Source organism: Molothrus aeneus, chromosome 3 (assembly GCF_037042795.1).
Source record: "Molothrus aeneus isolate 106 chromosome 3, BPBGC_Maene_1.0, whole genome shotgun sequence".
NCBI lineage: Eukaryota > Metazoa > Chordata > Aves > Passeriformes > Icteridae > Molothrus > Molothrus aeneus.
Window position 1 is genome coordinate 36,606,072 of NC_089648.1, and position 25,257 is coordinate 36,631,328.

The 25,257-nt window shown below is 34.8% G+C and overlaps 1 protein-coding gene across 8 annotated transcripts in view; it reads left to right on the forward strand.

The window, feature by feature from the left end:
* QKI (QKI, KH domain containing RNA binding) overlaps positions 1 to 25,257 on the forward strand; it is a 150,565-nt gene that overhangs the window by 38,615 nt on the left and 86,693 nt on the right. For all 8 annotated transcript variants that reach the window (XR_010783354.1, XM_066546688.1, XM_066546689.1 and 5 more), the window contains exon 3: positions 24,148 to 24,264. Coding sequence is in view for 7 of the 8 variants with exons in the window: in XM_066546688.1 (XP_066402785.1) it covers positions 24,148 to 24,264 (117 nt within the window). In the remaining variant the exon portion in view is untranslated. The remainder of the gene's footprint in view (positions 1 to 24,147; positions 24,265 to 25,257) is intronic.

Sequence of the window (25,257 nt, forward strand, 5' to 3'; positions counted from 1 at the left end):
AGAGTTTGTCTCTAGTTTCTGACAAAGAAATGATTTCACTAGCTACTGCTAGCTCTTTGTTTGCTTTTAGAAGAACGGCCTTGAAGTGGTCCCTAATTTATTTTAATAAACCCTTAGGCATTCGGAAGTTGGAGAAGCTTGTGATTTGTGTGCATGTGACCCGGAATAAAAAGGCTGTTGGCTCTTGTGAGATGATGTGAAGTGTGATGTGAAGTGTTGGATCTTGTGAGGTGATGTGAAGCTTCTGCTGCTGTGGTGGGACCTGGCAGTTCAGGCTTCACTGAGGAGCCAAGCCCCGTGTTCTCTGTGTGCTCCTGTATTTGCTCATTGCTACTTGGAATGGGATCTGCCCAACCTTAATAATTGGTTAATCAACTAGAATATACCACTACCTACAAATAAAAAGCTGTAATTCAGTATGTAGGCCATTTCTAAAATCTTTCTGCAAGTTAGATATTAAGTAACCTGCATTGAATTCAGGCTAGCACAGCATTTAGAAGGTCTGGAGTACAGTGATTACACTTTTTTTTTTTTTTTAGTAAGTTGGAAAATTCACAGATAAGTATTAATTTCACCAGTGAAGGTAAATTTACGTGTAAAGAGAGAAGTTGTTACCTGTGAGAATTTTCACAACAGTATATGAAACTTCTTACTCATATTCAGCAGTTAATTTAGCTGTTACCAGATATAGAAAAGACATCCTGTATAGACTATGAGAGTGAGTTTCTCAGATAAATCTAGTTGATTCTTTCTATTGCAATAATTTTCTTCCAACTGACTGTCTTGTATGCATTACAAAGATATAAAGTTGGATAAACCTAAAGTTGCTCAAAGAAAAGTGACCAGAAACTGGTTTTCTGATGTATATTTAATAATATTTTTACTAAGAGAAATTAAAAAAAAATCAGCAAAATGTTAGGATGCTCTAATAAGCTTTTGTTATGGTAAATATTTTTGACTTAGAATTTTGAGGATATTGGTTGGTTGACTGTAGTGAATGCTGCGTAGTACTATAGTGCCATTTTGTGCACAGAATCCTAAGTTACTTGTGATGCATAAAAATAATGGTCTAGTTAAACCATAAGTTTTAACAAACATGCTTTATATATGTGTATATATAAACATACATAAAAGATGAAACAGTAAATTTTCTTAGCCTGCATCACTTTGATATTACTGTTTTACTGTGCTTTGGTTATCCACACAAAATAAAGAATCTATAAACTTAAAAGCTAAAGGAAATCTATAAAATCCCCTGAAGGCTCCTAATTTTTTTTTGTACTAGTGCATATTGAGTATTTTTAATCTAATATTTATTTGAAGGCCGTAGTTAATGCAAGGTTCAACTTGCCAAAAAATTAATTGACTGAAACAGCCTGTAGTTTTTAAATGCTGACTGTGCAGAGTCTGAATTTCTGCTTCTGTACTAGTAAGTGGAAGATACACAAAAATCTTGCTAGGCAAGAATTAATTTTCTTTGTGTGTTGTATTAATAAGGAGATTTTTTCCATTGTGTAGTCACAGTCTGATAAATTGTGTAACTGCTGGGATGGTCTCCTTTGTGGCACATTTTTTTTTCATAGGAAGTTACTGTTATGCAATTGGGTCTATTTGTATTGTTTTCTTCTAGCACCCTTGAAAGGTGTTTAAACTTTATAGAAATTTTAGTATTAAAACTGAGATTCTTAGCTTTTCTGAACCATGTATATATGCTCCTGAAACTTTAGAGAGTACTTTTGCAGAAGGCACCCAAGAAAGGAAATTCCATTAATTGTCCATATTTTGCCCTTAAGTTAAAAGTTCTCTAAAGAGTAATATTTGTATTCTCATGTAAGTCTTTGGTGTTACAGTTTGAAGACATTTCCAATTCATGGAGAAATAACTTCCATCAGAATTTTAAAAAGTAAGAAGAAAAGATGTCAGAGAAATTGTTGAGCTCTTAAGAAGCAGAACAATGGAGGATAAGCTATTGTTTGTGGGTGAATAGTTAAAAGTCTTTAACATTTCTTATGCTTCAGATAAATGATTAATTTTCTCAAATTTCCCTAGAGAGATGAGACCAAACTTTCTGCCTGATATCAATTTAAACAGTTCTTGGAATTAGTACCTACAAATGTTGAACTGAATAAATGTTTTTTTTTCTATTATAATCATGGCTTTATTATTAATAAGTACCCTGTTCTTTCTGATTAATGTGAAATTCTCTGTTGGAACTCTTCTGTGCCTCTTCAGTAAAAATGTAAGAACTCAGTAATTATCGCATCTAAAGTAGCGTGTCCTTTGAGTATACTGCAGCTCAAAGGGCAGCAGTGATAAACAGCTTGTGCATTCTTCCTGACCGTTTTAGTTAAAGCTGTTTAATTAGTACAACACAACCATCAACACAGGGACTCATTTTACTATGGGGAACTTACTGACAAAGTGTTTAAATCCTTTTTCAATTTGTAATATCAGAGTTTAATAGCATGCCTAATATGAATTAGGAAAATGATAACATCTTATTTATTTATTGTTCTGATTATTTTACTTAAGCTTTTCACTCCCTAGTGGTAAACAGGGAAGGAAGCTAAAAGACTAGGCCTTGTTTACCCTTGCAATTTGAAGGAAAGAGAGAGTATAACTGATCACTGTACATAAACTTGGGATACAGAATAATGGCGGGGCCGAAGGAAGATTTGGAAAATGGTCAGCTACTGATGAAAGTACAAATGTATATGAAGATACTAAAGTAGTTTGATTGCTAATTTTCAGTCTTAGTAGGGTCATTGGAAAAGCATTTTAATGGAAGTAATGGGAACAAAGAATTTCATTTTGATTTTGAACTTTATGTATTAATGAGAGGCCTTATGCGCTCTGGTTGTGCATGGTAAGGATATGAATTGAGAAAGGGCCCCTTTGTTTAGATGCTGTTAAAATGGAGTCATGCCTTAATATCAGTATGAAGATTTTTTTTTTACCCCCTCTATCTAATGTTTTATTAGATATCCTTCCATTACTCACCATCTGAATCACCTTTTGATGGGTTTTCTTTTAATTTTTTTGAACCATGCTAAACACTCAATAGCTGGTTTGGGGGATTTGGGGTTTGTTGTTTTTCGGGTGGGTGTTTTAGTTTTAGGGTTTTTTGATGCAGGATGACATATGTTGTCATAATTTAATTCATAGATAAGCTGGTCAAATCTCCAGAGCATGTTTGTACATGGAGGCAAAAGGATGGAAACACAGTCTAAAATACATTGGAATTAAAAATCCTGTCCTTTAGTCCCTTACAGTAATCTCACAGGCTGAGCAGCAGCTCAGCATTACCAATTAACTTGCTCCATATCTCCATTATTTTTTCCCTCTTAAACTCTTGAAGAATTTAGTGGAATTAAGTCAGGTGATTGCCTTGTCATTTATCTGTTAATGTTCTTCTTCCCATTTTATTCTTAATATTTTTGCTGTTTGCAAATCCTGTGGTCTTTCTGTGTGTGTAAATAAAAAGAAATGGAAGGTGGAGTGGAAGTAAGACAGGTAAAGTAAGAGCTTAGTAAGTAGTATTTGCTTTGGTGATGTTCCCCTTAATATATTTCAAAGTAAATTTAGAAATCTGGGAGAAGAAATGAATTGTACTTGGTAGTGCTAGGAAAGCTGAACATATTTGTTAGGACACCATGTTTTTATGTTGATGCTTGTATTAGTAATGTCTTTAAATTAGTATCATATTAAACTTCTAGTTTTATATGCATTTTGATACACATGCCATGTACAGCATGTGCATGACACTCCCTGAAGCATGCAGTGGAATTTTTTCTTTTTAAATCAGTATACAGGTCCAGCTTGTAAGGGTAGGAATCCCCTAATCTGACATTACCAGCCGCTGCTAGATGTTAGGGTGCCTCTCTTCTAAATGGATGAAGAGGACTGTGTGTATATGGGGAAGCCAAGTACAAAAGGAGAATGGTAGTCTAGAAAATCAGTCTAGATAGTTTGAAGATACATGTTACTTTTCTGTGGATGAAATGACTAAAATGATTCTAATAAATTAATTATATTGAAAATGTTTAACTGTGGGAATTGCAAAATTTGAGGTTGCAAAGGAAGTGTCCAGTGGAACTTCCTGAAATAGATCTCGCAGTCAACATCCATCATGATTGGTTTTGCTCCTGTAGTGCCTTTCATTTTAGCTCATCCCATTTTCTGTGCAGTCAGGCTTTCACTGGGCAATCTCTTAGCTCTTGCAAGACTTAAGTCTAGGAGAGCTGGGTGCAAATACAAGTAATAGAAGGTCAGCTGTGAGGCAGGTATTTGTGACATACTGATTTTGTTTTGTTTTATATTTTTTTTTTGTGGTTTTTTTTCAGTCTGTTCTTTGAAGTGTTTATTTTAGGAAAGAAGGATGTTATACAGAGATGAGGATGTGCTTCAGCATGATATTTTTGCTTGCTCTTGTGAGGTCAGGTACTCTTGGGTACACCTGCTGAACTTGTTGGTAGTTTTTTGTGAATTAATGTCCTGTGTCCTTTAACTTGGATTGGAGACTGCAGTAAACATGGAAATACATAGAGTAAGTGCTGAAACAATACTTAACAGAGCAAGGTAGTTCTTGTGTTTAAAACACATAGGTGAATTTACAAATTACTGTTTAGTAATCAGAATCCTTAATAGTTGTACTTTGTTACTCAAAGTTAGGAGCTTCCTTCTGCTTTAGAGAGTGGAAACAGACTCCTGAAGGATAGGGGATTTGAGAGGCACAGTGTTTTAAGGAAGGAGGAAATACAGAGAGAAAAACCCTTTATTGAGGATTATTTTTGTCCCCCTCTGATTAGCTGACAAAAGGAGAATTATAGCACTAAGCTGTAATACTTCCCCCAGAAACTTAACCTGGCAATTATAATACCATGCTGTCTTCACCCCCTCCCCCTGCAGTGGTCAGTCAGCTTTTGACACATATATTAAATATTTCTTCCTTTTTAGCAGCTCTGTAGTTTAGGTATTACTGTTAGTATAGTCAGAATTTTATGGAGTTGCCCTTGCAAAAGTAATTTGATGCTTTCCAGTCAGAGGACAGCATGAGTTTGGTAACTTCATATGGATAGGTCAGTGAAATGCAAGTCTTAGCTACTTGTGTTTGCTCTGTGTTTTTGCTGGGATAAGATGGCACATATCTATACTATTTAAAATAGTCTTGAGTTCCAGTCAGAACACCAGCTTTTTTTTGTATCTCTCATAAATCATATGCTTAGGTAAAAATCAATTTACATGCCCTCAGTGGTAAAAGGTCTGTTGTTTGTTACTAGATTAAATCTGCCCACAAACCTTGAAGGTGCATATTAATTTGAAGGAAAAAAGAATAAGTTGCCTTTTGAGCAACATGGTTGAGTTTTTTTTTGAACAGGTGTGCTGTTTTGATATTATGCTATTTCTGAAGTTACTAATGCGTTTACAAGTGTACATCACTTGTCAAGGAAAAGTTTTCAGTGTAATGCTGCATCTATAGCATTTATTTCTGATCTGAATTTGTTCCCTATTTCAAAAGAATAGAGTTGTTTTGTTCCTTATACATGTCTCATTAATGTTGATCACTTGGTTGTCTTATATATGAGTTTTCTTGAAGGGGAGATAGTACACAAATCCAGCTTTGGGAATAAACTTTCCTTTTATTTACTTCCCTTTTTCATGTTTTGTTTCATTGCTTGAGAATGCCTTGGTTTGGAATGTTGGATTTAAAATAAAACACTAATGCTATGTCAAGAGGTGTCTCTGCATAGGAGATTCAGAGCTTCTGTAGCTGTAGTATGGATTTACTCAATCTATGAAATTAGTCTCTGCTATTTTTTAATGCTAGTAAGAACACTAGTTGAACACTGTTCTTTAATTTCAGTCACTTGGCATAATACTAATTCAGTTCTAAGCTTTTATATGTTTATTTTCTCTTTAAGAGCAGTTTCTAATAGTGAATTCTGTGAAGGCACTGATTCCTTTTGAAATTTGCTGCACTACTTTGAAACTGAGTGAATTCTTTTTCTTTCCAATACACTTGGTAATCTAAGAGAAATAATTTTGCTTGATGAAGAGCCAGTTACTTTTTACACCTTATTTGCACTCAGTTCTCTCTTTTTATATAGTATAGCACTTTTTCTCTTCAGGAAAGCTTATGCACCTGTCCTAATCGTGTACATTCATCCACCCAACACTTCAGTTGCTTGGGTTGATTACTGCATTTTCAGAACCTTTCTGTCTCTTTAGAGTACTGATGTAAGCTTGATCAATATCTCTGAGCTGTGTGGTGTATAAACACTCAGAGCATACTGACCCAAAAATTCGAGTTCCTTCAATTGCTAACATTGTGATCTGTGGTGTCAGAGGACACTGAGGGCTCTGCCCTGTGGTCAGTGATACTGCTTGTTTTGGGAAGATTATCAATTAAATTGTGGTTTGAAGTTGTCTTAAATATGCAGCAGTTTAACAGATTATTTTTTTTCCTGTGAAGCACAGGTGGTCTAAAAATGTGAATGGTGCATTAAATAGGTATCTCTGTATTGCTGTTCCATCTGGAAATGACCTGTTGTTATACTGCTAATGTTATTAAGTACTGATGGTAATGAATATATTATTCAAATCAACATTCTAAATGTCTGGGTCATAATACTTAACCTAATTGCTTGAATTTTATAATTTGAACTTACTTGAGAGTTTGATTACCTTTTTTTAAAAAATCAATGTTACTTGAATTAAAAGTAAAGCAAAACTGATGTCATTCAACACAAGTACTCAAATAGTACATCTTGGGCTTCAACGTCTTTTGATTTTTTTCAAATTATTCTAGTCATAATAATATTTTGCACATCTTTTTTTCTTCCACAAGTGCAAATGTTGCCCTTAAGACTGGAAAAATTGTAAACAATGGCCTTTGAGTCTTTGTGAAGGACTACACTTCTTTCTGTGAATCAGCTGAAGGGCAAGCTAAAAGCAAGAGACAAATGTGAAACTCTGGCTTTGTAATATAGATTGGGCTGGAACATACGAATCTCTAAATCCTAAGTCACTATAGACAGACAGGCTGACATGAAGCACATCTCAAAGCCTTATGATATAACTCTTTCTTCTGCTGTTCCTCCTGTGATAAATATGGGGTAGTTCCTCTTCTGTTGCAGTGATATTGGTCATCACAGAACTGTAAGAAGTGGTAGTACCCATCTCCTTACTTAAAAATCCCAGAGTAAAAGGCAGAAGTTAGTTAGGACTAAAGCCTGAATGTAGCAATTGTTGATAAGCTGCTCTTTTAGTAGTGTTGTAATTGTAGATATTTAGGATAATAGATTCAATATGACTTGATATCCAAAGGTGCTGCTATCACTGTATTACTGGGCTGTAATACTGCTGCTCTCAGTGCTTGATGTTGGCTGAAGCACAGAACTCTGTAGTGCTCATGTTGTGGGGCTTGTACCCTTAAATGCTTCCAACAAGTTGGGAGTTTTTTAAGATGTTTCAGGTGCTTTTCAGTTTCCACTCATTTGTCTTTTTATGTATTGTATTCTTACAGTTAGAACACAGACTTAAGGTTTGCTAAGAGCTTTTAGCAGAAGTCATTTAGAGCAAACAAGGCAGATTAGACCTTTAAGCACTAAAGGAAATACTGAGCTGTCTTTGGTGTTTCTGACCTGTTCTGCAGATTTAGGTGTGAAATTTGCAAGTTTACTGATTATGGCAGCTGTAAATATATAGAGAAGACTTTTTGTAACATTTCCAGTAGGTGAATGGAATTACTAGTTTAATTTTTCACTTCAGATATGGTTAACACTGAGAAGCCTATCTTTTTCTTTTTTTTTTAGAAGAAATACTTGTACAACAGCAACTAGGCATTGACAGTTTCTAATCTTTTTTTTACACCTGATTGAAGTATATCGTTTAAGGTCTGTAGTAGAATGAGAAATGCTACCAGTTAGATAATCCTACTGGGTTTTGTTCTAAATTTTGGAAGGGGGATTTCTTTAGTTTTGATGAAACAATTTAAAATTACTTTCTCTGATGTGTTTCACTATTTTCATGGAATGAAATTCTAGACCTAGTTTGGTAAATAAACCCGTAATGAATGTGAAGTAGTATAAACTGTATATGAAGCTATGACTAAGCGTGATGTTTATTTAGAAAGTGAGGTTTTATAGTTCTGCTTGTGAAATACTGGAAGTATTTTCAATATATTTAATGATAGAAATAGGTGTTTCAGAATTTGATTTGTCTTAAATGAGGTAAGAATTCTGATTCACTTTCCCGTATGAAGGGGAAAATTCAGCTTGTTTCACTATAGAGCTCCTAGTCTATGAATGAGACTGCAGTTGTTACTATTTCTCAAATGTGTGTAAAAGTTCAAGGAGCAAAGCAAAAATTACTTAATATTGGCTCTGATTATAAATTGCAATTTAGTCAGCTAAATTAAGCAATTAAAATCAGTCGTATGAATGAAAAGCATGTTTATGTTTAGGAATGTTAAACACCTTACTTTCTCACTCACTCCAGAAGCTTGATAAACTGCATTTTTTCCCAAAGTATGTTGCTTGAATATGGAAACTTTCATCACAGCTCTAATTGGTAAGGCCTATCTTTAACCACAAAACAATACTATGCATCTTTATCATGGGATTTAGTTGCTTGGTGAGATGTTTTACTGCTTTATTTTTAACTTTGCTTATGAAAGAGTGCTATTATGGAGATGAAAATAGTAATTGCTATTTATATAGTACTGCATTGAGGTCTTCTGATTTGGAAGTGTGCAATTTCTGTTTCCTCTCTTCCCATCTTCCAAGGTGGCAAATAAATACATTTTTGCAGCATAGAATTATAAAAGACTGAATAATTCAGTATAAAATCTATTGCCTTAAAGGGATGAAGAACTTTGTCTAAAGTTCCAGTCACTAATAAGATAAAATGGTTACTGAGCACCTCTTCTTTGCGTAAACCTGAGTATAACTTCAAAGCCTGTTTCTGCAAAGTCAGTTTTTCCTTTTGAGAGGAGGAAAAGCAGCTGCATTTATCTGGTAAATTGAAAAAGAGAATAATGTCCCTTATGTACAAGAATTCCATTTCTTCTTAGACAGAAGATTTCAATTTCTTAGCATTTTTAACTATAGTATCACTATCTGCAATGGTGCTCCAACTTAAATGTGTCTTACTCAGTTCTAATTACTGAGAAATTGAAGTAGTCTACAGCTAAATTGCCAGCTTTAAGTGCCTTGGGTAATGTCATATGTAGTCACATCTAATTAAAAGGTATTATTATGGAAATTAGTTGTTGGACTGTATATCCTGAGGATCCTTTGTTACTGGAATATGAGTTTAATGATGTAAACTGAGGCTTAGAGGGCACTGCTGGATCCTATGGTTAGGCTTGGAGACCGATTTACACACAGCACAACTTGTTAATTCTCTAGATAAATGTGTCACGATTCCCAAGTAGAGCATGGAATTGAACAATTTTTACTCATCTCCTGGTGTTATTGAAACTGATGTCTTGTCACTGTTCTGAAAACCTCATCTTAGTGAATAGGATGAAACAGATTATTCACTATCTCGCGTAAGCATGCCTACTGTTAGATTGTTCACAGGATCTGATTTCCTGAGAGAGTTTCTGTTAACAATCTTTCAATTACTGTTTAAAGGGTTTTATGACCACTTAAAAGAGGGAACTACCAAACTGTTCTGTGGGCCTTTAAATAATTGCAAATGGGAATCTAATGATAACAGAGATTCCCATTTTAAAACCATGAAATTGTTAATTTGTCTATCTTTACAGCTTTCTCACTTATGTTGATAGTTCTAAGCAATTTAAAATCCAATTATTTCCAAAATACGACAGTAATTAGATTAGTGTTTTTACATGAACAGAACATGTAGCATAAAAAAATCATTTTGAGGGATATTATTTTAGTTATTTGAAGTGGAATTGAAACTACCCAATTAAAATTCTCTTTAAACTTGTGGCATGAGGAAAAGGTTTAATGTTAAAACCAGTATTAAATGGAAAGGAAATGTGACTTTAGTTTATAATATAATGTACAAAAAGTATTGACAAAGCAGAGGCAAAGCAAAAACATACTAAAAGAGCAAATTGCAATTTCACTAAAGATCTAAAGGTAATATTTATGCAAACAAGTACACAATTTATAAACACTAGAAATTAGTCCAGAAGCGGTGAGAGGGAAGCAAAACCCCTTTTGCTTGAGTGTGTTTGACAAGGCATGGCTTCTGTCTCTGGTAACTGATAAGGTCTGCGCTTTGTTGTTGTGTGTTCTTGTATCTTGTGTCTGCTGATCCAGCCCGCAGTGTTGTCAGCTCAGTGAGGAATGTCAGGAGTCTGGAGCAAAAGGGACATTAAATGGTTGACACTGAGGGATGGCAGTAAATGAGATGGGAGCTAAATATATAGGTTTGTGACATTCTAGCAGCTGGCTAAAGTCGTGCTGTTTGTTGCTTGGGTATCCTAGCCTTAAAAAGGAAGAGAATGCATTGTAGCACCGAGAAGAAAAAAAACAGCTGGTGGCTTATCAGTCAGCCCTAGTGACAGAGAAGGTTAAAGAGTTTGGAAGGACAAATCTTGAAAGAGTGCTTTTATTAGTAACATTAAGTTTTTCACTTGGTATGAGTAGTTTTATAAAACTAGTCTAAAACTTGGCTTGTTCAGTGTAAAAAAGGCATGAATGCTTTGTTTGTTGTCCTAATAAAATTACTTTGAAAATTTACTTATTTACTTTTGATCCAAGCAGCTTGTGAGGTGATTTTTACAGTAACTTACTTTTGATGTTTTCTTGCTCCATAATGGAACTTTTGGAAAGAGTTTTATACTCAATTAAGTATCTCGGATTTTAATGCTTAATTTAGAAGAAAAAAGTCTTGTCTTTCTAATAGATGAAAGTATGAATGTCCTCAAATGGTATAAACTTTATATATCTTAATCCCCATCTTTATTAGAGGGATAGGAAAGTGCCATGGTGATTTAAATATGATTTTATGTTAGAGACACTTTCAAAATAAAAGTTAATTTTTGGAAAAATCTGTGTCTAATTGCTTAAAAGCTTAATATTTGACATGTAACTTACTACTCCATCTGGTTCTTTCAGTGAAGGCTGTTTGAATGTAAGCTTGAAATAAGTACAGCACCTTAGTCGAAAGCTTAGTCCTGCTTGATACTCTCTGCTGCTTCTCCATGTCTGAGACTTTTACAGTTTCTTCTCAAGAACCTGTGTACTTCTTGAACCCAGACCTGATTGTTACCACTGTCTTACAGCTGACTCAGAGAGAAGTGAAGAGCAAAACCTCATCTGTGGCTCCTCAGCAAGTGAAGTGTCAGTGAGGAAGCCTTTCTGTCCTTTTCTGTGCTCACAGGGAGTGTCGGTGTGGGTGGCTCTGACACTGGCCTCAACAGGGCCCTGAAAGAGGCTGTGGGCTAAAGATACGAAACTGTAATACAGCTGAAGGGCTTCCCTTTTTGCTTTTCGTGGTCCTTGTGCTGTGGCATACTCTGACAGGATGGGAAGAGATCGGGAAATTCCAGATCCCCTGCTCTTAGAGGGAATTGGTCTGTCCCCTTCCCTAAAGCTTGTTGGAGTGTTTGTGGAAGCGAGGTGTGAGCGAGCAGCTTAGGGTCAGCTTTTGCAAGATGGCAGCCGTGATCCTTGGGTCTCATTTCTCTTAAGAGCTGGTTTTCTTCCTCTTACAGGAGCAACTTCTGCTTGTTACAGTACTAGCAGTGTGATTTTCAATCATTTTGAGATGGTCATGTGTCAATTTATGTGTTTGTGTAGGTTTTTCTTCTCTTCCGTTCAGGTGGATTGTACGTAGCAGGATGATGCACCAGATAAGGTTTTCAGGCCTTGAATTAAAGAGATTAGAGAGATTTGAGCTGCTTTGCTCAGGGGAGTTTGATGTATTGTGTTTAGGCAGATTGACTTTTTTTATGTACCTCTGTATAGAGAGATTTATGGCTGTGAAGCTGTATAGTAATTTGAAAATCTTAGTACATTATGCCATTTCTGAAGTGCTGATTGCCTTTTTTAATTAGCACAGCAGCTCTTTGTGGATCTTCATTTTAAATTCTGTCACTTATTTAGGCCAATGCCAATATTACCTATGTGTTACATTATACAAGAAATATCAGAATAAATATTAGTAGAATTTAGCTAATCTAATAAACTTGCCTTTATTTCTTCTATATATCCAATGCAGTTTATTGATAGTATTAGCTTTTTTCCAAGTGATTGTTTCATTCTGCACAGTAAAAAACAGAAGCAAACAGCTTTTCTAACTTTGTTAGAGGTCAGTAATTTAGGAGTTATTCTTAAATAGTCTCTGCCTTTCTAGCCTGTTATTTGACTTCCACTGCTTCTCTTGAAAGGAACTTATGGAGTGCAACATCTTCAGTGTTTTGAAATTTCTCGATTCTTTGATGATGTAATGTAAGGTCTTACTCATTTTCACAAAAAAACATATCTCTTCCTTTAGATTTGGATTGCTTTCTACCTTCCTTCTGAAGGTTCCATTATCTTAATGCCAAAACTATGTGGTGAAGGTGTAGTTGTTCTGCAGGAAAATGAAAATGAAAGAAGATTGGTTACTCAATCCTTGGACAGTAAAGCTTCTTAGTATTCACTTAATTTTGAACTAAATGGTAAATTTCTTGGCATAAATGTTTACCTCTTAGGTTAGTTTTTAGAAAATGAAATTGAAAAAAAATTGATTAGATGTGGTAATTTGCCAAGTATAGAAGATTAGGATACCCTTTTTTTAATGCTGTTAGACTGATTTTATGGGTCAAAGAATTGTTGAAGAATGGGTCAAAGAATTGTTGAAGAAATTATGTTAGCTCTTTAGCAGTTAATCTTGTAAAACAGTGCCTTTGAGATTAGAGGTACTATGATTGTGTCAACACAGAAATTATTTTTTTCTTTTTGCACCTGTGATAACACCTGTATATATTGTGCTTAAAACTAAAGTGGAATCTTCTGCCTAGAGGAGCTGAAAATACATTTTCCAGGAGGACTGTTTTACTGGTTCAGTGTTGTTTCAATGGATGAAAACTAAGTTGGCATCCTAGATAACATTTTGAAGATACTGAGTTTTCTATATACAGGAATTACTACATCCTTAATTCTTATGACTGTATTTTGATGATGAGTTCTGACAGATACCTATTTCAAACAGAAGACAAAAGAAAACGGTATCTTGGCTTCTCTGATTAGTTGTAATACATTCAATCAACTAGGTGTAGCTACTCACGTGGTTCTGTCACATTAATTAAAATTTCTGTGGCAAAAATGAAGTTTATTTAGATAAATATCTAGCTATCATTATATTTCATTAAAAATTTTCAATACCTAACAAAAACAACACCAAGTATTTAATTTTAATTTATTCAGGTCTCCCTTTAAACTGCAAGTTTAGAATTTGGAGGAAAAAGTTGTATCCCTCAGTGTATTACTCTTGGTTTGTGATTATCTTTTAATCTGTGCTTTGAGATTTCTTTGTTCTTTAATCAAGAAATTTGTATTACCATTATTAAAATGACCTGGAAAGCTGATTTTTATTTTATTTATTTCATTTTTTTTATAGATCTGGTCTAATGTATTTACATGAGGTTTGTAAAGCTGTTTGTCAGTTAAACGTGCTCTCAAAGCCTTCAGCAGAGGTTATTAGAGGTGAATGATGTGGATTTAAAGGATTTAGTAATTCATTCCAAATCCCAGCTATATTTTTTAATGCTGTTTTTTTTTTTTTTTGTTTTGTTTTTGTTTGTTTGTTTGGTTGGTTGGGTTTTTTTTTTTGGAAGGAGCATTTAAGCATTAGGATGTGGTCTGCGGGGTAAAAAATGATATTTTATTGACATCACATGGATAATCTGGTTTGTCTAAGTTACAGCTGCAGTGATCAGAAAGATTCTGAGCTTTTTGAATGATCGCTGTATCAGTGGCTGATATTCTGCTCAGTCAGGAACAAATGCAAATAATCTGTAATAATCTGTAATGGGCAACTCTACCAGCTCTACCAACAAAGCTAACATTGCAGAATTACAGTAGGTAAATTGTGGCACCCTTACAGGACCTGAAGGGACCCTACAAAGAGAGCTGGAAGAAGGTCTTTTAGGATGGGTCAAGGGGGAATGAATTTAAACTGAAACAGGCTAGCATTAAATCTGATGGTAGGAATAAATTCCCTACCCTTGGGGTGGTGAGACAGTGGAACAGGTTGCCCAGAGAAGCTGTGGATGCTCCATCCCTGGAAGTGTTCAAGGCCATGTTGGATGGAGCTCTGAGCAACCTGGTCTGGGGGAAGGTGTTCCTGTCCCTGGCAGGGGTTTGGAATTACATGATCTTCAAGTTCCTTTCCAAACCTAACTGTTCTATGATTTTGTAAAATGCAGTAAGCTGATATTTTATTTTAAGATGGTTATATTGCTGTGGTGCTGGGGCTTTAATTGTATGGTGGTGCTTCATAAAAACAATTTAGTTTTTATTATAGCAAGCAATATTTCTATTCAAATTAATCTCCCATTTAATATAACCTCAGTTTTTTATCTGAAATTATATGGTGTGCTGTTTGTTTCTGGCACATTCCAGAACACAACTGGAAGTAGTATTTTATTTATTAAATAATGTTACAGTGCCAGAATTACGGGTACGGACAAAGAGAACCTAATAGTTGAATAGGGCTCAGGATCACCCTTTGGAAATGCAATACTTGTGATTCTAATACGTAACAGAACTACTTGAAGTGGCAAAATCTTAAATGGAAACAAATTCTGATCTGTCATATTATAAATCCTAAAAGTTCTAATTTATTGTACCACTTGTTTTTAATGTTACCTAGAGAATATCACCAGTAAGAAATAATAGAGGAGTAATTTTTAAGTAGACCAAAATTTTTATGGTAATCCGTTGTTTAAACCATTAAACATGTATTGCTGATGTCCAAGAAGGGAAGGCAGCAATTCTTAATCCTATAGTGAGAACAAGGTGCTACTGTACATAACTGATTGTTTGCTGACTTCTTAATAAAGTTTTACTGGAAAACATAAATAAATTTCTATCAGCATTTCTTACTAAAGATCATGTGTGGGCAAGGTCTGTTTATGACTGCCCTACAAATGCGAAATGCCGAGCTCAGTTTTGTGAGCTGGCTTGCAGCATGCGTGTGTTCATTCAAGAGATTTTATTCCGTTCTGAACACAATGTGAACAATTCAGTGGTTGAATTTTGCTGATGGCACAGCTTTCTAGATGAGGTGAGTTAGAGGTTAAACAGCATTGAGGCAGACTGACTCATGCATGCCATGAAACAGAAATACCCCAGTACTTGGAAGAGAGATTGAAGTTGTTCTTTCCTGCTCCACATAGTGCCTACTAATAAGTTTGATAAAGTTTCTGGAGATCTTTCTCCCTTCTGGACATCTCATAGAATCTGTACTGTTCTAATTGTTTTAAGAAGCTGTGCTTAAAAACCCAGTTAAATATAACGTAATTTAAAGGAATTTAACATATTACCAAAATTACTTCTACACTATAACTGTGTTATGTAATCCTTAAATGTAGTTCTGGGAGAGAGTAATAGATACAGGTATTTGTATGCAGAGAACTCATTTCCTCTGTTACTAGCTGTATTTTTCGTTGGAACCTCTGCAATGACTAATAGGCAAAACATTTGCACTTATGTGTTGTTTTCATTTTCCTCCAGATGCTGATACTTTTTGTATAGTATATCAGACTTCAAAACACTGAATGTTAACTTTGTTCTCCTGCTGCACAAATACTATGTTTTAGAAATGTATTACAATTATGTTCACATCCTTTGTTTTTGCATTAATACATTTTACAGATGTTTTTGAACTAGACCAAGCTGTTCTCGCTCCCACAATAATTATCAGTTCTTTCCCATAACAAGACAAGTTACTATCTGGCTTTGATGTTGAAAAGTGATTATGGTAACTGAACTAGAACAAAAAAAAGAAAAAAAAAAACCCAAAATGCCCCCAACCCTATAATCTTTGTTAAAAATGTATGCAGTGTACTAAATAAATATGGAACCAGTCTGAGTGCGTTAAATATGTACTGAAGATTATTCTTAGCCATTTAAATACAATCAGGAAAAGAAAAAAAAATTTATTATCTCCTTTCTAAGATGTTGTTCTACTCTTTGTGACCACTCAAATTTTAGGGAATTAGAACTGCATTAAATATTTTAGCTGTAGTGACCCTTTTATTTAATGTTGGGGATTAAATTGCTCACACTTGAAGTCAAGTCAGAGGTAGTTTAGCAGATGTGCTGGAAGTTTTGATTTTGTTTATCTAGCACAAAAGTACCTAATTGAAAATATGACAGATCCTAATTTTCTGTCAATTGATACTCTGTATTTTGTTTTCCAGTACCTTAATGGTTTTATTTTTGTGTTTAGGTGATGGAGAGATTATTTAATGGTAATTTGTATGTATAAGTTACTTACAGCACAGCATTTCTAATTTACTACTTAGCTTCATCACTTAAATGCTTCAACAGTTCTCATTTAGCTTTGATTATAGTATTAGAATGGTATATGTCAGATACAGCAAATGTAAATGGATATATTTGACATAAGCAGATTACATGTGTCATGCTGATATTTACTATATGTGTACTTTGACCTTTACTTGGTTATTTTGCTTAGAAAACATGCCATATTTAGGAGAGAATGTTTCTGATGAGTTGTTTTCTGCAGCAACGCTTCTATTACCAGTAGTAGGTGGGTTTGGTAGAGACTTGAGGAAACAACTTCGCATGTTGTCACTAGCAGTCTTAACAGCTACCTAAAGTTAGTTTGTATGTAAAAATTTACTTCTAAATGTGGTTACTATTGTCTGTGTTCACTGTGTTGACTATGATAATACCATCTGCAATGTCAGCCTCTTATTCCTTTAAAATGTCATTAGATAATCTGTTATTCTTAACTATGTTACAAACTTTCCGAATTTGGCTGCCGGACATTTAATCTTCAAACTACATGTGAATGCAGTTAATGAAAGATTTCACAGTTTCAGCATTATTCTTGAAACATTGCACTTTTTCCTCTTGATTTCTGAAATGTGTACAAGTGGCTGTTTATGTGACCTTAGCCTTCTTTGGTTTTGGTTAATGTATAATGTGGTCACTGAGTGTGGGATGCACTTGTTTTTATTTGATAGTAGTTCTTACTGCTTTAACAAAAGCTGTGTAGCTGTTTTCTGTTGAGATAAATGTGGTGTTGAATCACTGAAAATACTTAAAAAGGCATGAAATATATCTGAGGTTTTGCCATCATGGAAAAAGAAACTTTCTGTTCTGTTAATCCCAACCTACCAAAAAAATGTAGTGATATCATCTTCTTCTGAATGGGGGGAGATAGTGGCAACAGTTTCAAGAATTTAAAGAATTTTGACTGAAAGTAGGAGGTGGGGGCTGTAAATGTTACCTGAAAGGTTAGGTATTTAATCCATAACTGCTCTTTTACTGGCAAATTGCATTTGTACAGGTGTAAATGCTAGTTCCTCTAATAATATATATATGTGTTTGTACATGTACAGAAATACACATCACTATAACTGTGCTTGTAAAAGTAGCCTAACCAAACATCCCCCCTCCCTCCCCCCCCCAAAAAAAAAAAAAACCAAAAACCAAAAAACCCAAAAAGCAACAACCAAAAGCCAATTTTTTGATAAAGTTGTCATTGTGGAAATGGTTATATGGTCACAATATACTAATGGAATAAACACTGGAAAATGTTATTGCTAGAAAGCATATGCAGTGTAAGGTAGGGTAAATTACCCATTTGTCATTTCTTTTTTTTCTTATAAAATATTACAGATTACTTTCTCAGAAATTCATTCTCAAAGGTATCTATCTATAATCTTATTCTACAAGCTTTGTTTTCTTTATTAAACACTAAACTGCCTAACTGAAAGTATACAATCTTACGGTTTAATGCTGTATTTTGTTTTCTAATACCTCAAGTGGTTTTATAGTTGTTTCAAGTTAGAGGCCTTTAAAAAATCAAATCAGCCTTATGTATCTGATTTATATTTTTATGATTATCTAAGACTTGGCTGATCCCAATGCAAGATTTTCTAAGAAATGCAGAAAAATAACTGCATTGCCAGTTTCATGAAACAATATTTCTTTAGAAAGATGTCAATGAAAAAAAAAAGAAACCTAAATTTGCTAATTTTAGTGGGTCAGTAACAGCTTAATTGGATTCAGTGTCCATTCTTGTATTTGTTTTGTCAGCATAATGCTAGTTGTCTTCTGCTGTAGTATTTCCAGTTTGTTTGCATATAAATGTTACAATCAAATGCATTAGCTGATTTTCTTTGTAAAAAAACATGCATGAAAATGCATACTTGAATTTAATTGTATCTTTAAGAAATTTATTAATCCTTGGAGTAATGTTAATCTTGCTCACAAAGAGTACTCACATTAAACAGACACCATTGTGAGTGCCATACACATTCATCATGCTTTGTTTTGAATGCCTTCATTGTCTTGCAGTTCCTTTGTGTCTCTTCATTACTCCATTTCCATGGTTGGCATTCTAGCCTGTGACTCTGTCAGATTAAATTATCTCCTAAATGGTCTTGGAGTATGACTACTGCAATCTGAAGACATAGAAAGTTTCTTCTGAAGTGGCTAAACTGACTTGCCAGCATTGCTGCTTAAGATAAAATTACAGATGTTCTCCATTATAACATCCCGTTTTCAGTTGCTTCTTAACCATGACATATTCTAACCACTGAACCACACAGAATCGTGGTCTTCAGATGCTTTTTATTTGGTGTGGAAAATCATATGACAGTGAAATGAGCAGGAAATGCTGCTCTCCATTTCTTCAAAAAGCAAACTAACCACCAGGACACTTTAAACCAAATTTTTGGGATTCTTTAGTTTGCTTAATGTATCAGTATATGCAATATGAAAACTGATTTGACCACGGAGAAGCCTAAATATAAGGTAGTTTTCTCTCTTGATGAAAATCCACTTTCAGCTGGCATTTAGGTCTAACATTTAACTAGACTGTAAAATAAAACTGGGAAAAATATGGGTAAGGGTAGGCAAGACTGCTCATGAGCGAATTGAGAAGCCTGAAGTTTTTGTCCTTTTAGGATTTAAAAAAAAAAAAAGGAAGTTATATGTAAAGGTAGTCTCAAAATGGAGACCTTGTTTCCATATATGACATAACTGTACTGAAGCTGCTTTCTGCAGAAGGTTAAGAATTAAATGACATCATCAAGAGTGGACAGTTATGGTTACCATTACTCAGTTATAGTAATGACAGTGGGTTTTTTTAAGGGAAATAATAGAATGTATGTGTTTTTTCTAAGCTGGAGATCAGAAAGTGAAACCAAATGCTGGATTACCAGAAACATAGATACATTGCTAAGCTTTTGTTATGGATCATTAGTAAAGAAAGGCTTCTTTTTTGTGTGTTTATAATATTTCTCTGAATTTAGCAGTTTATTTTATCTTAAGGTATGCTTAAAGTCAGCATGAAGGGTAGAGCATCTTTTGGTTTTGTTGTAAAGAGGAACAACTGGGCTTTTCTTGAGACTTTGCTTAAAATAATGTTTAATCTGGGTATGCAAAGTACTCAAATACACAAATTGTACCTAAGAACATAAAAGCTTTTGAAAACTTGTCTTAATTTCCTTAAGTTGAAATAGACTTGAAGAATAGCTTGTTTTTGGCTTTTTTCCAGTGATAAGTAACTGACTCTGCAAAATCAATGTTTAGGAAGTCACTGGAACATTTGCTAATAAGACTGTAGAATAAATGAGTTTTTAATTGAGTTAAATAATTGTTTGATCAAATGCATATGTTTATGTTCATTCTTGCTAGATTTGGATATTTCAATCAAATTGGATTTTTTCAAATTCATTTCCCTTAATGAAGTAAAGAATTTTTTTCGTAAGTTAAATTAGTTCTTGCCACATCTTATATTCATACTTCAAAGGAAAACACAAAATACAAAAGTCACAATAGAAGTATGAAATTTACTACTACTTGTCTTTCTCAAGTTCCACAGATTTTAACATGCATGGAAAGATCCTTAAACACTGCATTTCCTATACTGTAAAAACCAGACACACATCTTTGTAGTCTCTTATTAAGCAGCTCTGAGTCTTTGGCATGGTTCATTCTTACTTTTCTTTACTACTTTTGTTCTGGGTGTGGGGACTGGTGAGGACTATAAAAGTACCTGGTCTGCTTAGGAAATAGTTGTTCTATATGTAGGCAATAGATGATGTTTTTATCAGGGGGTTTCTTATACAGTGAACTTGTTAGGTAGGTCACCACATGGAAATTTTTTTGACTCTGGGGAGCGAGGGTTGCTGCAGAATAATCATTAATATCCCAGAGTAAGTAGAAACATTAGGATTTGGAGCATCTTTTTTTCCCCAGTACATTTGTATCTGCTTAAACACTTGGGGTAACAAAGATCCTCATGTGCAATCTCCCAAGATATGCTGTCTCTTTTCTCTTTTCTTTAAGGATGTGTGTTTGGGACATCATCTCAAACAAAGACAACAACTGTCTTACAGGCTAGCAAGATCCAGTAGTGTTTTGTACATGCTGAAAACTTCAAACGTGTAAAGTTAGCAAGCTAAGGGAATATGAGGGTGATGATGCAGAGAAACGGGCAGAGAGAGAGCAGCAAGGGTGTAACTGGTTGGAACTCAGTGGAACCTGAGCTCCACTCAACACTTGTACTTCTTGGCTTTTAGGATGCTCTTGTGTTTGTGTGTCACTGTCTTCTGGAGGTTGTTTCCTTAGTTCTGATTTTGAGTTGAGGAAGATTTGAGCACATGAAAATAAAACACAGAAAAACAATTGTGAAAAACCACTAATGAAAATTTCTCACAGAAAAATATATTGGGTGTAGAGATATTTTAGTTATTGTGGAAGGAGAGACTAACTTCATTTGATTGCTTTTTCTATGTTCTTGATGTAGAAGCAGTTAATCTTAGTTTAAGCCACTTCTTCTTAATTTTTAACATAATCTCACTTTGCAACATGTGTGAGGTTAGATACATTTCAAGTAGCGCAGCCTTAAATTGGTCAAATTGATTTCTGAATTCTCTGGGGGTGAGGTTCACCCCCACACTACTACGATACTCAAATGCAAAGTGAGAAACACTCCAGGAAGTCAAGGGGAAATATTCTTAGCTTTGTCTCTGTACAAATGTTAGAACAAACAGAATTCCTGAGCACAGGTGTGTTATTTATAGAGAAACACAATGCAGTGATGAGTGTGTTTGGGTGACAATATGAGACAAAGAGCACAAGAAATAGAGTTAGATGTTAAGAATGGTCTTCTGAATTTGTCAGATGTCGTGGTCTGATAATTCTGTTTGATAGTCTAGCTGGCCTGACAGGTAAGAGAAGCTGTAGCTGCAGATACAACTGGACTCTGACAAAACTGTCTAACTGGAAGGCTTTCTCTGTGTTCCTGAGTTGTGATCTTGCTGGTCACTGCTCTGTCTTTCCGACAGAAGAGTCTGAATTATGTTTTTCTATGAATTCTGAACTTGGACTTTTAATATGGTTGTCTGAGAAACTGAATACTGACAGTGATACATTGGTACAAAAGGTAGGGGATCATTTGTTAAAGCAATACTTGGCTTAATCTATGATAATTGATTACTGATGACTGATTAAGACTGCACCTCAGGTGGGGTCCTGCAGCGTGCTCCTTCATCTTGTATCTCTAACACACTGAAGAAAATTTGGTTGGTAGGATAGAAAGTATGCTTAGAAAGAAATTAGGTCGTTACCAAATGCTTTTAAAGTCAGTTTTGAATTTTAATTCTGTCTCGAAATTACTGTGCCTGTAGTCAACAACATGAAATTCCTTACACAAATGTAGAGCAATATGCTGCTGTAGGGGTCATAAAAGTTTCATGTGAATATAAAGCTAGGGGACAGGATCAAGGCTGAGGTAATAAGAGGAGTATTTGGGGACAGTGAATGTTAAAACAAACATAAGAACTGAATTTTTGAGGGAGGGAAAGAAACAACCTGGGATGTGTTAATAAGAATGCGGTTTACAAGATATAATTGTTCTGAGTAACTTAAGACTGTTGAGATTTCAGTAGAAGTACTGCCTTGTCTAGGCGTCCTGCTTTTAGATATGATCAAATTCTAGGGCCCAGGAGAGGCAGTGGGAACAGGCAGTTGTTTGGAAGCTTATACAAAAAGACTCTAAGTGTTAATACATACAGTTTGGAAAGAAAAGGTTGCATACTTCAGTAAAGTTGCAAACTTCAGGGTAATATAGATTCCTCCCTTTTTTTTTTTCTTTTTATCCTGTATAGTTCTATTTAATCTTTTTTATCCAAAGTATGTTATTATTTGATTTTTCTTTTACTCATAATCCAAATTAATGAAACATTAGAGACTGCTGTTTTTCTTGAGAGATTGAGAATATAGCAATAGTCAGCTTTTGTGTTGGTTAAAATATTGATTTCAAATCAGCTTTGCAATATTATTTTAGCATTATGAGTGGAATGTCACAGATATCTAAAGTTTTAGTGTGCAGAAGTGTGGATGCGGAGAAAAGCAAGTAAGATACTGTTCATGTAAAAAATGGTACAATTTTCATATCAAAAACAAAATGTGTAACATGTAAGATTTTAATAATATTTCACAGCTCAACTTTATTACTTGTAGCTAGTTTATTGCTTTATCAAAGCTTAGTGAATGTTTCTTTAATTTCTTATGATTCACAGTTTCTGTGTGTGTTCACAAGTTCCTTTCGTCTTCACTACACACCCCCTCACCTCCCTGTAGTTGATTCAGACTTCATAATATGTCTTTGTTTTTTCTGAGCTTGCAATACTAAATAACTTTGGGAGTATATATTCCCAGAATAGTTTAGCTGCTGTGAAACACTGTTAATTTTCTTAAAGAACTTTAATTTGCTTGCATTCATAATTTCTGCTTACTCTTAAATCATTTCTGGTCTTTGCAGTTTCATAAGGATTTCAAATACATTGAGTTTTAGTACTCAAGCCCAGTTTTAATTAGCTGAGGAAATGAAAGCCAACAACTTCTTCACAATTCCATTGAATAACTTCGTTTACCGGGATCTAAAATATCCAGAGCAGAACATTACAGCAGAATTTCTGTTCTTTTAATTTCTTCTTTGAATTTAATGTTCAGTCTGAAACTTCTTAGTTTATCTATCATTTGAGCTGGTGCTTCATCTTGGCACTGCAGTTGCCACAGAATACTGCTCTGTGTTCTCAATGCTACTATCACTTAGTGCTTTTTTATTTATGTCATAAATAAATTATTTCAGAATGTGTGGTTGAAAATAATGAAAGGGAAAAAGCTTTTGAAAATAACTAGGAAATAATGTTATGTATGGCTAAATGGTGGTATTACCGTGTTGAGTGTAGGCAGGGGGCTGTCTGCTCAAGTCAGCCAATTAAACATGAAATGCTTGCTTTATTTGTATGTAGAGCTAAATAAATGATACAGCTTACAAAAAGTGATGTGCTTTTGTTGTGTCTGTATAGACACATAAATTTTTATATATACAAATATTTTATATATTTGTGTCTGTATGTATGTATGTATGACAAGACCATATTTTTAAGAAATGTTGCCCATGGAGCCTAAAATAAACGTGTAAGAGGTCTCATTTGTTTTTTCTGAAGCAAATGCCATGGCATGGTAGATAAAGAAGGGTTATTTTTGATGTCCTTCCCAGACTGAGTGCCCAGCCCTCCGTGTGTTTCCTTGCCATGGTGCACCTTGTTGGCCTATGGATGAGCATGGCTGGACACGTTAGTGGTGAGGGAGAGCAGCTTGGAGTTCCTGTAAGAGCTTGTACAACGTAATGAGGAGGAAATTAGGAGCTGCTGCTGATGTAGACTACCTGATGTTACATCTAAAAGACCTACTTCCACCTGAGACTGGTATCCCCAAAGCTGGGGTCACGTGGGTACTTAATGTATGAAAACAAACAGTACCTAACTCATTTTTCAACCTCAGGCATGTGGTGTCCTAAGCCATTCAACACTTGATATTTTTAGACACAGAAATAGGCCTTGTTAAATTTTAAACTAATTTTGTTTACTTGATTTTTTAGAAGTTATTTATTTTTTTCTTTCAGTTTAACTTTGTTGGAAGAATCCTTGGGCCCAGAGGACTAACAGCTAAACAACTTGAGGCAGAAACAGGATGCAAGATAATGGTCCGAGGGAAGGGCTCAATGAGGGACAAAAAGAAGGTAAGGTCTTGAAGGGCGGTGTAGTTTCAGATGCATAATTTTGTTTTCTACTGGAGGATAAGCTCATGTCTCTTATTCTTGTTGTGTTCTTACTATTATCTAATGTCTTACACACACTTAGTAAATAACATAGGCTGTCCTGAAGAAGTAAAATGTACACACTCCATAATTCTGCAATTGGAAGTCTTAACTAGCAATTACAAAGTATTCTCAAATAATAATTAACTTTGAATTGTGTCGCATTTAATAAGGTAAAGGTAAAAATTGAAGTTAAATGTATTTTTCTAGGAAGGAGCTGTTCACCTCAAAGGTCTTATTAATGAAACCTTACTGTATTGAATTACCAAAGTAATGATTTGTGCGTGGAGTGTGGATTGGGAAAAAAACCAGTTAAATGTATTTCTGGCAGTCACTTCTGTCTGAGTGAACCAAAAAGCACTGTGTTGGTTTTGTTTTGTGTTCAGGTGGAGTGGCAAAGTAATTAGGGCTGTTCTTGCCTTGTCCTGGAATATGCATGCTCTGCCCATATGAATGGGCAAACTGCATGATAGAGCCTTCCTGAATGTCAGGCTGCTTTCGTGGTAACTCTGTTTTTCTAGGTTTATTTTCTAGCTATTTCCCTCTACCTCTGGCTACTGCTGCTGAAGTTACACCACCATCTCCACTGTAGTTTTGAATGTTTCCTCTTTGTTCCCAAAAATACAGTTTCTTTTTATTCTTTTTTAGGAGAAACCCTCCCCCTCTTTTCCTTACATGATCAGTCACATAATACATTCTATTGATACATATATAGTATGTAACAATTACAATAGAAAGTTAATATCTACCCAGTTAAACATCTTTTTCTTCCCAGAGCTTAGAAATGTGTTGCCTTCAAATTTCATTTAATGTTTCTTGTTTTCATAATCTGCTGGAGTACTGTCGCTGTTCTTTGTCTTATTCTACCATTGTTGTAGGTTTTGGAGTTTGTGAAATACCAGTTAGAGAATCACA